The following is a 16,249-nucleotide window of genomic DNA, read 5'->3' as shown; positions in this document are numbered from 1 at the left end:
TAATAAAAATAAATTATAAATGACTAAAATACTTTTATTAGTATTATATAATATAAAAATAATAATATTAATGTAATATATTGTAACTTGTAATGATACTATTATCGTTATTAAAAAAATATGTATTTTATTATGGAAGTACTATCTCCAATCCATTTCAAAAGGTCTTTTTGAAATTTTGTAGTATTAAGAAATAATAATATTTTATCTGGTAGTGAAAATATATAAGAATTTTTGACATTTTGGCCATTTGATTTTATGTATGAAATAAATTTATTTGTAACAGTATATTTGTAATTTAAGTAAAAATTAAAGATATTTTGATATTAGTGTATAATTATTTTTTCAAAAAAAAATTTAAAATGGGACAGATAAAAATAGTAAAAATAATACTTTGAATTATAACGGATGAAATATTATTTATTTGATATAATGTTTAATAAAAATACATTTTTTTGATAAAAGATGAGTTCTTTTATTAGAGCTAAGGTATTTTAAATAGTTATTATATTCTTTTATTATTTTTCATATGAATAGTATAGTTGGTATTTTTAAATATTTTTGTAATTATATATCAAAAAAATATATATAATATAGATATCATTTTTTTAGACAATCAAATTTTATATAGTACAAATGAATAACAAAAATATATGTTTATTTATTTATTTATAATTAAACTAAAACTAATTTTATAAAAAAAAATTGAAAAAATTAAATATACATAAAAATATTTATTTATTGGAAAGAAATATAAAAAGAAAAAAATTTTGAATAGACATTACTTATAAGAAATTAAAATTTTAATTAAATTGATTAATACTTGTTAAAATATATTTAAAATTAATAAATTTACTAAAAATTAGAAATTGATCATCTTTTATGGAACAGATAAAAAAATTGTTCATCTATAGCGGGCGGGAATATTATTTATTATGTCATTTAATTTTATATTTTTTTTATATAAAACAAAAAAAATATTTTTTCTAAGTAAAAAAAAAATTGAACTTTTTTTATTTTCTTATTATAACAGGAAAAAGGTTTTTTTCATTGATTGTCATTGATACTTATATATAGGATTTGTTAAGTTTGTTTTTTTCAACTTATTTGTATTCCTCCTGTTTTATTACAATAGTCTTATTTTCATAAATAATTATATCACAATAAAATTATCATTATTTTTTATTTTTATTATACAATTGTCACTATATTTTACACTAATATATTTATAAGGATAAAAAAAATTTTACTCATATTTTTTTTACTTTAAATCTCGTGTCCAACTCAATTAAAACATATTCATGGAGGATGAAGTATTTAACAATTTATTAGCAAGTCGGATAAGTATTATATATATATATATCTGACAGTAGCACAATAAAAGAGGATTTTTGACAAAGTGCAATTAATTAATTAATTTTATCGAAGAGGCAATCATATCTGATTCCTTAATAGTAAAAATTTGTATTTCTTCAAAAACTTTTCTAAAGTAAATAATTGCAAATAATTGTTATATTAACTTAATGGAAAATAATGTACAGCAATTCGAAAATTTTGAATGAAATTTCAAACAAAAAGTAGAAAATTTTAGGGATTCTTTTTATTTTGATTTAAATATTATTTTAATATGATATTTTTTCTTCAATAATAATAATTTTTTACTGTATAATAAATAATATTCTCTTCATCCCATTAGAAGAGTGATATTTGTTTCTTTACATAGATTTTTTAATATTAATATTATATTGGATTGTAGTAAAAAAGACAAAAATACCCCCTATTAGTATAGTGTAATATAAAAGTAATGACATTTGTGTAATATATTGTAAGTTGAAAGAATATTTATTTATATTAGGTGGGTAGTACAATTACTAAATTAGAAAATAAAAATTTTGTTTTGAAATGAACGAAAATATAAAATGATAATCTTTCTGATGGAATATAAAACTTATTTTACTCCTGGCATTATTGAAATTACAAAATAAAGACAATAAGGAAAGAATATTTTTTTATTATTATTTAATTTGGAGGAACTTTTACTTAAATAATGAAAAAAATACTTTGATATAGACAGACAAAAATAACAAAATGAATACCTGTAACTCAGATGAAAAAAATTTGATTTCAAATTTTCACACAACTGTCGAGTTTAGAGTTCCGTTTTGAACGCCTGTTGGAATGTTTGGGTCACGATATAAATAAACAATACATGAATTGTTAAATAAAAGCATGTAGTTTGTTGTAAAAATGTTCTAATTGTGCTTATTATTGTTCGATTTATATTAAATGTGATATTTTTTATAAATAAAAAAATTTCAATTACTACTAGAAAATGTTTAAATATTGTGAAATATTTGACGCAGTTGAATATATTATTACGATATAATACTATAATTACAAGAAAAATAAAATATACAATTTTATTGTCCTTAATTTTCACAACAAATATTTATACCATAAAAATATTGCATTTTTATATTTTTCGTTGCAACTTCATGCAATAATTCATTGCAATCTTCTGCTATAATTATAATTAGCACAAAAAATTTAATGTAGAACTACTTCCGCAAAAAATTATTAAAATTATCACAAAAATAAATATATTTTACACAATAATTTTAACCGTTGGAAAAATAATATTTTTGTGATAGTGAATACAATATTTTTCAAAAAACTAATCATTAGATATTAATGTAAAGTAAATTTACAAATATATATGGTAGGATTGATTGTAGAATTCTTGGGTGTTTTTTTTCTTTTTTTTTTTTCAAAAAATTTAATATATTATACATATTTATTATTTTTATATTAACTATATAATTTTTTATATATCATCCTAAAAAAAATATCAATTCGATTTCACAAAAACATGGAAAGTTATGGGCATCACAATGTAAACTAGAATAAAATTTTACTTTTTGTCGACAATTGTAAGGAAAAAAAGGTCAAAAAATTAATGTGAAACTTTACTTTTGTGTATATAAAACATTTATGATTCAAGTTTTGGTTGTTATGATTTTCGAGTATTGAATTTTATAGTTTTTTTTTAAAAAAAAAAACTCAATTTTCAACATATATTATTTTATCCCACTTGTTTATTATTTATTTGTAATTTCGAAAATCTACACTATTTCTTTGTGATTTAGAAATTATATAAAATTTCATAGTATTTTTATAAAATACTCTCTCCGTTTCAGAAGTTGGATATGAAATTTAAGAAATATTGATATTATATTGGTAGTCGGTAAAAAGTATAGATAAAAAAACTTTTTTTTGCCTCTGTGAGTCTATTAGTATAAAAGGCAGTGACAATTGTGTAATAAAAAAAAAATAGGGATAGTTTTATTGTGATATGTTTACTTATAAAATAAGACTATTGTTTTGAAACAGAAAAAAAAAATAGTAAACAAGACTGACGGAGGAAGTATGATTATGCCAAATTTAATTTATTACTAATTTTGACAAAGTCATCAAATCAACGACACTTGCTTACAATAAATATGATGATCTTTATTATCTCATCTTTCATTCTTTTTCTAAATTTCTAACTAAATTTTTTAAAATATTTTTAAATAAAATATTATTTTTTTAAAATATTCTTGTGGATATCATTATTCTAAATTTATGAGTAATAAAAAATAAATACAAGTAAACTTTTATTTCAAATAATGCAAACCAAACACACTCTGAAATTCCACAGTACACAAAGGAATCTTGCAAAGAAATCAATTCTGTATTCAATAAATAACCTACAATTCTCAAATTATTATTATTATTAAAAAAAAAACACCAAAAATCAATTGCCCGAAAACGAAATCCAAAAGCTGCCCGAAGACCCACCTAACGCCAACAGTCCGCTGCCCGAATTTCCGGCGGGCAGTCCGAACTCCAATATCTCCTCCTCCACCTTTACTGTCCCTTCTGTCCCCTTCTTCCTCCTCCACCAACATTTTCCCACTTCCCCACCCCCACCACCCCTCCGCCGCCGTGGTGGGTGGCCCCTCCGCCGGGAGCATGGGTCAGGGCTTCAGTTGCAGAGAATCCCACGAGAACGACCTCTTCAGCGCAGTCCAGAATGGGGAGCTTCACACAGTCGCAACAATGGCGGATGAAGACCCTAAGCTCCTCACATTGAGAACCCTCCACGGACGGCTCTCCGCCCTCCACGTGGCCGCCGCCAACGGCCAGATCGGGGTCCATTTTCACTGATCTCCTTGCTTCCACCATTACTACTCTCTCATGACCAATTTTGAAAAAATTACTTATTTATTAATTTCGAATGTTAGGTGCTTTCTATGCTTTTAGATCGGTGTGGCAATCCAGATGTATTGAATCGAAGAAAACAGGTAGAAAATTAAATACCCTAAAATTGAAATTCATTCATTCAATCTGATCAAGATTTAATTCAAGGCGCAATCTTCTTGACCTAATTTTTCAATTTGGGGATTTTTTGGTGTGTTCAGACTCCATTAATGTTAGCTGCAATGCACGGCAAGCTCGCCTGTGTGGAGAAACTGATTCAATCAGGAGCTAATGTATACATACATACATACATATATATATATATAATTTTGACCGATTATTTCAATTTTTAGAATATATTTCTGAATCTGATACAGAATTGTTGGCAAAATTTGATTTTTCTTCTTCAGATATTGTTGTTTGATACATTGTGTGGAAGAACTTGTCTGCACTATGCAGCTTACTATGGTCATTCAGATTGCCTTCAAATGATACTTTCTGCAGCTAATTCTAATCCAGTTGCTCAATCTTGGTAGCCATTTTTATCTGTTTTTGGAATTGGTCGAAATCGATTATTCGGGTATTATTATTGTGCTTAATTCATGTTATTGCAGGGGGTTCTCAAGGTTTGTGAATATACGGGACGGGAGTGGCGCGACACCGCTGCATTTGGCGGCCCGTCAGAGGTTTTCCGGCTGCGTCCGGATATTGTTAAGCAACGGGGCACTTGTTTGCGCGTCCACCGGTGGATATAGGTATTCGTTGTTGGTTATTTTTGTCGAAGTTAGTTGGATTTCGATGTTCGGCGGTAATGTGGCAAATGTATGTTTAATGTTGTAGATATCCTGGGAGTACGCCGCTTCATCTTGCGGCTCGGGGAGGATCGTTGGATTGTGTCCGGGAATTGCTCGCTTGGGGCGCTGATCGACTTCAACGAGATTCGTCGGGGTGATTTACGCAGATACTTTTGAAACTATTTATCAGTAGTAACTTTCTTTATCGATTTTGCTAATTTCGATTTACCGCGGATACTTTTGAAACTTTTTGATACTATTCATCAGCAGTAACTTTCTGTATCAATTTTGCTTAATTTCGTTTTGATGTGGCGTAGGAAAATACCGTACTTGGTTGCCGTGAAGCACAAGCACGAGGCGTGTGCGGCGTTGCTTAACCCGTTGGCGCCGGAGCCGCTGACGTGGCCGTCGCCGTTGAAGTTTATTAGCGAGCTAAGCCCCGAAGCGAAAGCGTTGCTCGAGTCGGCGCTAATCGACGCGAATAAAAAGAGGGAAAAGGCAATCTTGTTGGACAACCCTTGCTCGACGCAACCGATTCCAAACCCGTGCGTTGCTGACGACGACGACGATGAATCAGAGGTATAAAATTGCTAAGTCGATAAAATCGAATAGAAGCTTACGGTATCATAAAATTGACGTTGCATTGCGTATTTTATCGATCGACAGGGTAGCGAACCCGAGCTGTGCTGCATTTGCTTCGACCAGGCATGCACGATCGAGGTTCGACGATGCGGGCATCAAATGTGTGCTCTTTGCGTTCTGGCTCTGTGCTGCCACAGCAAACCGAACGCTTCGAGCGCCGGTAAAACTCCGGTCTGCCCGTTTTGTCGCAGCAGCATCACGCAGTTGGTCGTCGCCGAGAGCCGAGCTGGCGCGGAAATCGAGGCGGAGTCCAAGCCGAGGAAGGCGAGGAAATCGATCAACCCCGGGGAATGCAGCGATAGCAACTTCAAGAGCTTGTCGACAATCGGGGCTTCGTTTGGAAGACTCGGACGCAGTTCGGGAAAGGTTGATCTCAACGACGAATTTGACAAGCCCTAGTATAAGACATATAAGACATCAACTCACCTTTCGATCGGATGGAGATTGTCGCAACCATATAGCCTCGAACGAGCTCCTCGTTGTCGTCGAAACTAATATATATATGTTTGAATCGAGTGAAAACTCAATTCATTTTGTACCAAAGATGATATAAATGGGGAGAGTATGAAGAGGTTCATCATCATCATCATCCTTATTAGGTCTTTTTCTGAATCAATAAGTGAGATTTCCACACAAACATGAGAGGATCAATGGAGGGTCATCACCATTCTCATGTATAAGCAAGTCCCTACTTAGAACCATTTCTCCGGTGGTGTCGGGAGGAGGAGAAGGTGGTGGTGCCGCCGCTGTATGAGGAGGAGCAACCTGACCTGCAACGAACAACGAATTAGAAGAATTCGGGCGGGAGAAATCATCGGGGCCATAAGTGTTCGGGGTCGGGCTTCTTCTGCAACTTTCGGCAGCTCTTCTTTCTGCTTCGAGGAAGTGACCGAGAGACGGGGCGGCGGTGTTGATGCTCACGGCATCGGTGGTTAGCCTCGAGCACAATGACAAGAACCACGGTTTCGTCTTGTAGCTCTTCTTGGTTCTTGCGGGCTCGGATGCTCGTCCTCTTCCTGATCTTCGAGACAGTTCGAGAAGGCTTGAGACGCCGATAAGGCTCCCTAAGGTAATGCTCTTGTCGTGGAAGAATGAGCCCGTCGACTACAAAAGAAGCTGCATTTACTCAATAGCAATTCTAATCGACAACAAAATGTCATCTTTCTTGTTGAATTTTGATCAAATGGCCATTTTTTCTTCAACATGATAACTAAGAGTTCTTAATTTCAAATAAATGAATGCAAGAAAGGGCAATGTGAAAGCAAGAAGGAATGACAAACAATATCATGTGGGAAAGGAAAGAAAGAAGTAAAAAGTGGTGGTTGGGAACATTTTTTTTTTTCGAACACACAGAGCAGCCTCACCTCAAAGACTGACATAGAAAGCCATCAAACATGGAGCATGCATAAAGAATAGAGACCAACTTTTCAGACAAATGTCTCCCATTACAGCCTTTCTTGATGCAAGAATCCATCATCAGTAACAGCTAGTTTCATTCTTGATGGGACTTAGAATGTTCTGTTTAACTAACATGAAATGGTTTCTTTCTTTTTTTTGGAAGGGGGGGGGGAGGGGGGTGGGGGGCTCTTTTTTACCTGTAAATCCCTAACAATATCACGTATTCCTATTCAAATGGTTTCTTACCAAATCACCAGAACGAATGAAATGCCAACAACAATACATACACAAATCAGCAGCAGCAATTGAATTGGGAATCAAACTAATAGAGAGAGCGACGACAAAAAAAATTAGAAATTATTCGATTTGGGGGGAAACCGAGAAAGAAAATGACCTCAGTGTCAAGATCAGAAGACGAATCCGAGGAAGAAATAGAACCAGTGAGTAGAGTGTTGAACGAGATTGAGCCATTGGGGTCACGATTCCTCACCATTCCAGCTCTCAGATTCAGCCCCAATGGCCACCCCTCTTCCTGCAATATCAAAAGCAAATAAAATTTGCAATCAATTGCTCCCAAAGATTTAATCGAAAGCACACAAAGATTGTATAAATACCTACCTGTTGAGCCATTTCCTTGATTTGAGCGCAGCAGCTATGGAAGGCTAATGGCCACTGAAGCTTTTAAAAAGGGTATTAAGTATTACACGAAGTGGGGAAGTCTTAGGAGGTGACCTCATTTGGGAGAAGACATTGCCTGCTGCATCATTGCTTTCTCTTTCCCAGTAAAGAAATGGTGAGAGAGCCTGACTCTAACAGAGTTTTTTACTCTGTTTTTTTCGATTAAACAAAAGAGGAGCTGTCAGTATCCACAATATGCGTATAAAAAGACCAAAAAAAATTTAATCTTGTGATTTAGCAAAGGATAGAATTTATTTGTGGGATTTGTCAAGAATTAAGTAGGTAAGTGGGATGTGGGTTGGATTGTCATCAAGTAGACGGGGGGGGGGGGGGGGGGGGGGGTGGTGGGCAAATATTCAGACTATGGGGCCTGCAAAGAGAAAAAAGTGAAAGGACTGTAGTGGTATTGCATTGAAGCCAAAATTACAAGAAGGGGGTCTTTTATTTGTAGGGTTAGAAGTAGAAAACCTAAGCAAGGATTCCATTATTGTACCTGCTGCAAGCTTTCTAGTACGATCTATAACAATGAATACAGAAAGGGTTCATTCATGTGCATTTCATGAAAACTAGGAATCAGAATTTAATTCCCAATTAAAGAATGGCTTCCAAGCAAGGTTGCCAAGGCTTTTTACGAGATATGAACTCTACACTCAAAATTGGATAAAAGTTAAAATAGAGCTGCAGTGTCGGTGCATCAATGAGTAAGGAAAGAGAGTACAGAAGCCATAATTTGTGGAGGTCCACTCAGATGATAGACACCATCACACAAGATTCCCAGACAAAATCCCACTTTATCTCCAACCCATGAATTACCACAGAAATCAGAAAACTGTGTTTCAAATTCTAAATAAATGCAATGCAATGCAATGGATTACGAAAATGACAAGGTCTAAATTGTCAAACATATAATGAAACTTCTCTTTCAATGTGCTAAAAAGGGCCATGCAAAAGTAAGAACCAAATTTCCAGCTAGCAGCTTAAATTGAATAAAAATCAACAAGCTCTAAATCCCTTGTCATCAAAAGTTTCCTTCTCTCTAATCCCACCAACATATTGCTATCTTGCAGGTTGAATAATCGAAACTTGTCTTAGTTGGAGTACTAATTCATCTAGCCTAAGGTGCTAACAAATTTTTCAGCTCTGTTCTAAGCACATAGAAGCTGTACTTGGTTTCTATAAAACTCTAAAACCTTCTTCAATGTGGCAATAGTGAATATGCATAATCAGTTGAGTTCGATTTTGTACATGAACGCCAAACCTTATCTTATCCCAATATGCTTAATCAGCAATTCCAAACAAATACTACACATTTTAGCAGGATTCCTACCAAGAAATTAATCTATTCAGAAGAAGATCACACATTGACATTCTTATTAACACCAAAACATCAAAGATGAAGACACTAAAACTAGTTTCGCATAAAAAGAAAAAAGGGCAGTGATAACTATATGGTAACATCTAATTTGTGCTTGCAAACACGATACAAGTCTATGTTCACATTGAATTGAATTGAATTGAATCTCTGAAACAGCTTGAAGTCGCTGAAAAGCAAACGCACCTTATAACATTTTTCACCATGAACGTTCATAATGCACAATCTTCTATTACTGGTAATGGAATCAAGTGTTCTTTCAATGGACTCTCCATAATTACGCTAAACTAAGTCCAGAAAATATGGAATAGGAATTAGCAGATAACTCATCTCCCATAGCCTCGCTACACCTCTCAACAATTCAAAGCAATTCCAAACTGTAATTCCATAATCAAACCGATCGCCCTGAAAAATCCACTAACAAACAAGCAATTAAGATCAATTGATTAATCACAATTTTACATACGTACGTGAAACCGATTAGAGCTTGAACGATAAATAATCTCAAATACGTGTGAGATAAATCTCTACAGATTCACAAAACATTTCAAACAGCATGAAATCATACTCGATCATCCGATTCTTAGCCGCCTCCTCGGTCAGAAATTGCAAATTCACAATAGTTACCATCGCTCGGTACCAATTTTCGAGGCGTAATGGTAGACGAAACAAACTCCCCATCGGCATTCCCAATAACCATCGGCCGCGGCGGCGGCACTAATTTTTGCGAATGCCGGGCGGCGATCGATCGGCGAGTAGAGCTCAAGCGCGAAGAAAGAGGGGGCCCAAAACGGCGTCGCATCATGTCTATTGGATCTTTAATAATGGGCCAAAGGATTTTACATTGGGCCACTGCACATATGGCCCATTAATATGACAACGACCCACAAATCGCGGAGTATTTATGCCCTACTTGTTTCTTTTGAATAAATATAAATATATATATATTATTTTTTAATAATTTATATTAATTATATATATAGAGTTGAGTTATATGTAATATATTTTTATGATATAATATGCAAATTGAATATATATTTTATTGAGATTCATAGAACGTGTTTATTAATATTTATAATTTTTTAGTTGTTTCATCCTAAAAAATAAGATAAATTTATGTGTTTTTATTTTACTGCTTATTTATTTTTAATATATATATATATATATTTATTGTATTTTTATTAATATATTTTGGAAATTATATATGTAAAAACTCTAAATGAGCATATTCATCTAAATGAGCATATTCATATGGTGTGTTTATTTAGGTTTGAGATTATATATATATATATGAGATATAAAAAATTACATCCATAATAAAATATAATATTTTATATTAAATTTTAATTTTTAAAATAATATAATATATAAATCGATTTCAACCGAACTTTAATTATTTTGTATCATTATACATAAAATTAATTTATACATAAAGAGTACTAAAAGAAAAATGTTAAAACTAAATTACATATTTTTATTGATCAATAAAATATTATTATTTTTTAATCTGCTTTGGTTAATATGCTAATTGGATCAGATCAGCGTTGTGCTGTTTTGATTCAATCTGCACGTATTTATTAAAAAAAAAAAGTAACATATATTTGATAACACATTTTAATATAATATATTTTGATAACATATTAAATCATTAGATGTAGCATAATATATTTTTATTTCAACACAATAAGCAAAGGGAAAAAATTATTTTTAGTTCCAATATATTCAAAATTGATTAATTTTGGTCTCAATATATACATTTTATCAATTTTGGTTCCAATATAACCAAAATTTATCATGTTCTAATATAACCAAAACTCATCATTTTTTGTCAAAATATAAAAATTTTATCAATTTTAGTCCCAATATAACCAAAACTCATCATTTTTTGTCCCAATATAATTAAACCTTATCTTTTTGGTCTTACCGTCAACAAATCGACGGAAAATGTTGACGTGAAAGAAATCAAACCTTATATTTATATTCGAAGAAATTGCACAATCTTGCAAGTCCACGTCAACATTTTCCGTCGGTTTGTTGACGGTGGAACAAAAAAAATAAAATTTGATTATATTGGGACAAAAAATGATGAGTTTTAGCTATATTGGGGCTAAAATTGATAAAAATTTTATATTTTGACCAAGAATGATGAGTTTTGGTTATATTAGGACAAAAAATGATGAGTTTTGGTTATATTGGAACCAAAATTGATAATATTTTTATATTGGGACCAAAATTGATGAATTTTGATTATATTGAGACCAAAAATAATTTTTTCCCATAAACAAATTATACAACACAATATATAACTCACACATTAATATTCAATATATGTTAGCATTATATAATTTCATATTTTCTCAGTTTCATATCTATGTATCTGTTTGTTTTTTAAATAGAATTTTAGAAATATTAGTATTATATTGAAATATAGTAAGAATAAAGTAGAAATAACTAAAATAACTTTATTAATATCATGTAATATAAAGATAATGGTATTTGTGTAATAATATATTATAAGTTGTTTAAGAGTATTTGTAATGTTAGATATAAATAGTACGGTTATTAAAAAAATGAATAATTTGTTATGGGACAGACTAACAATATCTATGTCGTTCTATATTTACAGTTTTCAATAAAAATATATTATCAATTTTATATTTAAAATATTAGATCAAACTATTATTTTATCTAGGCAATAATAAAAATAAAAAAATAAAAAAAATCAAAACTCATAAAAATATGAACCAAACACACCCTAAAGTTTTTTAACTTTTTATTCGAGCCCTTTATAAAAGATCCACGGTTTCTGAACTTTAATAAAAATGATGATTCAATTTAAGTCAAAATATAAACTTTTATGGTTGAAATCTTAAAGAAAATATGCTCAAAATAATATTTTATCATTATTAGATGCGGCGGAGTTAGAAAAAAAAGTTTCCACATGGTGAATTAAAATCACTAGTCGCACGTGTTATTATTCATTTGTTTTTTACACGGAGTTTTAGAAATATTAGTATTATATTGGGATGAAGTAGAAATAAAAGTAAAAAAAACTAAATTAACCTTATTAGTATTGTATCATAAATGACATTTGTGTAATATATTGTAAATTGAAAGGGTATTTGTAATGTTAGGTAGATAGTACAATTACTAAAAAAAGAATTTGATACTTTGTTATGGAACAGACCAAAATGGAAAAATGGAAAGATTGTTAAGAGAATAAGGGAATAATAAATTTTTAATATTTAATATAATACTCCCTCCGTCCACTTACTTTATTTTTATGACGTTAAATTACTAAGTAAATATTTCATTAAATACTTTATTTTTTTTTTCACAAATACCCTTACTTTACATCACATGATTACTTTTACACCAAAAAGCAAGGGCAAAAATGTCATTACACTACTTTTAACTACTCACTATAATTAAAATACGATTATTTTTTAAACACCGCACCAAAAGTAAACGTTTACTTTATCCGTGGATGGAATGAATATTTTTTAAATAAAAAATATATTTAATACTCCCTCCGTCCACACATAAAACATACAATTACTTTTAGCGCGGTGTTTAAGAAATAATAGTATTTTTAATTACAGTGGGTAGTTAAAAGTAATATAATGACATTTTTGCCCTTACTTTTTGGTGTAAAAGTAATGACATGATGTAAAGTATTGATATTTGTGGAAAAAAATTGAGATATTTAATAAATGTTTACTTTGGATTTACTTTGTAATTCGACGTCCCAAAATAAAAATATGTATACTTTCTAGCTGGACGAGAGGAGTATAATATTTTTTTAAAAAAATTATCATTGATAAAAAATTTCAAAAGTATTTTTTAAAGCATAACCTAATTTATTAGGAGATAAAAAAAGGCACCGAACAAAGTTAGCTATAACTATTAAGATTCCTCGTTAATTTAAATAAATGTTAAAAGAGTATTTTTAAAAATAAAAATAAAAATAGTATTTTGAAATAAAAAAAAATAATAATAATAATAAAATAGTACTTTAAATTGGGACAATAAAATATAATTTAAAACTCTATTTTGGTCCCATGAATTTGAATTTGAATTTGAAAAAGAAAAAAAAAAAAAGTTAAATTATTTCAAAATTAAAATAAATTGCTTGCTATTGAAAAGTAGTCCAGATGACTTTTGGGTGCATTTGTTACCTAGAATAAAATTACAAAAAAATAATGGTAAAAAATGAAACTGTAAAATAAAAAGACAAAAAAACGAATTCAACATAAAATGATAATAATTTAAATGTGATATATTATAAAATATAATAATTTATTTCATAAAAAATTATTAAAGTTAAATAGTAAAAAAATAAAATGAATATAAAATTGCAAATTATATTTTTAATTTTGTAAGTGAATTTTTTTTACACATGTGGTCCTCTTGACATAAAAGATACTTCTACAAAATTATTGTAACTAATACTCCATCCGTCCCACATAATTTGTCTCTATTTTCTATTTTTGTCTGTTCCATTTTATTTTTGGAAATATAATTATGCACTTTAATCGCATTTTTAAATTTTAAATTTTATAATTTTTTTAATTTTAATTAAACTATTTACTTATTTTAATCTTAATCTATAATTATTTTTACTAAATAATAATTATTTTTACTAATACACTTCTTAATTACTTACTAATTATACTTTATCTAAATTTCGGTGTCTACGGTAATATTACATGGGACGGAGGGAGTAGTTTTATCATTTTAGTTTTATACCTGAAATTTATATAAAATGGCCTTGTAATTATTTTTTTTTTTACGCAATTGGTTTCATTGCGCCGGAGATACACAAATGACACCCATATGATACGCCGGAATACACGTATCCATTAACACGTAATAAAAACAAAAAAAAAAATTAAAATTGAAAAGGTAAAATTTCTTATAACTCTCTTGTGGTTTCAAAATTCAGCATAAAATCCCCATATACTTTAAAAATTGCATGGTACCCCCTTATACTTTAAAAAACGTTGCATGAAACCCCACTACCATGAAACTTTTCTCGTGTGATAAGAAAATGATTTCATATCTATATGTTTTGCATGGCGGGGGGTTTTATGCAATATTTTTGAAAGTATAAGTGAATGTCATGCAATATTTTAAAGTAAATGAGAATATATGTTGAGTTTCGAAACCATAAAGTGGTTTCATGCAATATTTTTTAAAGTATAAAGGGGCGTCATGCAATTTTTAAAGTAGAGGGGGAATTTACGCTGAGTTTCGAAACCACAAGGGAGTTATGAACAATTTTGCCAATTGAAAAAAAAATTCACATGTCTGCCAATTTATTTTTATATCTTAAAATATTACTTGTATCAAAATATTAATCTCTTCATCTCACTTCTTATATCCACATTTTCATTTTCGTCCGTCCCACTTATTTTGTCATTTTCTTTTTTTGGAAAAAAATTACACTTTAATATTATTTTAAAAAATTTAATTTATAATTTTTTTAAATTTTAATTATACTAATTAGCTATCTTAATCTTAATCTTATTTTTACTAATATATTTTAAATTATTTACTAATTATACCCCTCCTAAATTATCATCGGATAAAATATCCAGGACCAAGGGAGTATTTTATAAAATTAAAAAAATAATCAAATTAATTTGAAACATAGAATCATTAAAATCTAATTCGAATGTTTATGAAGTGTAAGATCGTCTTCTCGAATTCCCAAGCCAATGCAAACATCCTTCAAGATTCCAAACTAGAATATTTTTGCAGTAGAAACTGCAGTCTCTCTCTCTCTCTCTCTCCATCTCTCTCTCTCTATATATATATATAAATTTATATATATATATCATTCATCGTACTCGTACTGCATCCTAAATTTCTAAATGTAAAAAAAAAGAAGCCAGAAAAGGTGAAACCTAAAAAGGATTTCTTTTTCCCCTTGATGTAAAAGATGTTTCAGAAAGCTATACACACAAATTTCTGTATCTAATTTTCTTGGCTTGCAAATTGCAATCATCATAGTTTGCTCAAGACACACGTGGTAGGTTCAATTAACCCTAGTTTAATTTCAAAATGTTCAGTTATAAATATAGACGTTAGAAATATCTATCTGCCCATGAAAAATAAAAATTAAAAAAATAATAATAATAATAATAAAAATCATAATATTATTGTAACATTTGACAAAGTGAAATGAAATGAAAGAAGTGACTGTATAACGTTTAATTTTTTCCGTACCACAAATGGAGGCCATGTATGTATGTATGTATATATATGTATGTATTAATCTCGATCAATCCTCGCCGTCCGTTTTCGCTTTCTTCGCTACCGGCCGTTGATCTTCTACGCTATCATCCTGACCGGAATCCGGCCGGAAAATCGATTCCACCTCCGTAGAGGCGTCGGATTCGAGAATCCGGCGGCGAGCTTGCGGCGGCGCCGGCGGAGGCGAAGAAGAAGACGCCTTTCTCTTCAATTTCGACGATTGGTTCTTCGATTTTCGCGGCGCCGGCGGGCAGTCGGTTACCGGCGGAATTTTATTCTCCGACGACGTCGGCGTTCTGAACCCGTCCTCTCCGTCTCCGCCACCATCGCCGCCTTCGATTTGCTTTCCTGGCGAACTCTCTGTAACTTTACCGGCGGCGGCGTTAATTTCTTTCTCAATTTCTGGAATTTCCGACGCCGATTCCGACGACTGAATTTGTTCTTCCCGGAGAGGATCAGATTTGGGGGTTTCATCTCCAGACATCGTCAAAAGCTCCGACCACCGAATTCGACCGGAGATTCGGACCTACCGGTCATCGGAGCCTCCAAAAGGTCGCCGGAAAAGAACAAAAACTGTCGGAGAAAATGGATTAGGTGGAGGCGGAAGGAACAGTGGTAATGACGAAGGATCCGATGCGCCTACACACACGCTCTCATATAATCCTGCTGTATTAAATCCGCTGGCTCCTGGTTCTTGTAACGGTCCCGGGCGTTGAAGTCCTGGGAGGGGTGGGCCGTTGGATTTTCTGGGCCCACCTTATGGATGGACGGCTGGATATTTTCTGGAAAAAAAGTAATATTTTACGCACTTTGATGCATCCCATGCACGTGGCGTTGGCACGTGGGGGGACCATGCATGCAAAAT

General features: G+C 31.2%; 3 protein-coding genes across 4 annotated transcripts; 1 reads left to right on the top strand and 2 right to left on the bottom strand.

The window, feature by feature from the left end:
• Positions 1–3,920: 3,920 nt before the first annotated feature.
• Positions 3,921–6,267, top strand: LOC127251051 (putative E3 ubiquitin-protein ligase XBAT31). The gene is made up of 8 exons (XM_051274606.1): positions 3,921–4,194; positions 4,287–4,346; positions 4,464–4,535; positions 4,653–4,774; positions 4,857–4,997; positions 5,083–5,190; positions 5,354–5,615; positions 5,703–6,267. The coding sequence occupies exons 1-8, from the start codon at positions 4,015–4,017 to the stop codon at positions 6,075–6,077; spliced, it is 1,320 nt and encodes a 439-aa protein (XP_051130563.1). The 5' UTR covers positions 3,921–4,014; the 3' UTR covers positions 6,078–6,267.
• Positions 6,268–6,290: 23 nt separating this feature from the next.
• On the bottom strand, positions 6,291–9,884 carry LOC127251052 (uncharacterized protein At3g17950-like). Of its 2 annotated transcripts, none has more exons than XM_051274608.1 (5): positions 9,695–9,884; positions 9,313–9,543; positions 7,695–7,903; positions 7,471–7,608; positions 6,291–6,782 (listed from the first exon to the last, which is right to left on the bottom strand). In XM_051274608.1, exons 3-5 carry the CDS (start codon positions 7,704–7,706, stop codon positions 6,291–6,293), a joined length of 642 nt encoding a protein of 213 aa, XP_051130565.1. In that variant the 5' UTR covers positions 7,707–7,903; positions 9,313–9,543; positions 9,695–9,884. The 2 variants fall into 2 exon arrangements, with proteins under 2 accessions (XP_051130565.1, XP_051130564.1); XM_051274607.1 differs by having other exon boundaries at positions 9,313–9,531.
• Positions 9,885–15,261: 5,377 nt separating this feature from the next.
• Positions 15,262–16,033, bottom strand: LOC127251006 (uncharacterized). The gene has a single exon (XM_051274525.1). The coding sequence runs from the start codon at positions 15,866–15,868 to the stop codon at positions 15,413–15,415; it is 456 nt and encodes a 151-aa protein (XP_051130482.1). The 5' UTR covers positions 15,869–16,033; the 3' UTR covers positions 15,262–15,412.
• Positions 16,034–16,249: the final 216 nt, after the last annotated feature.

Source organism: Andrographis paniculata, unplaced genomic scaffold (assembly GCF_009805555.1).
Source record: "Andrographis paniculata isolate CXL003 unplaced genomic scaffold, ASM980555v1 Contig38END, whole genome shotgun sequence".
Taxonomy (NCBI): domain Eukaryota; kingdom Viridiplantae; phylum Streptophyta; class Magnoliopsida; order Lamiales; family Acanthaceae; genus Andrographis; species Andrographis paniculata.
Note: the sequence above shows the minus strand (reverse complement) of the source record. Positions and strands in the feature narration are given on the sequence as shown.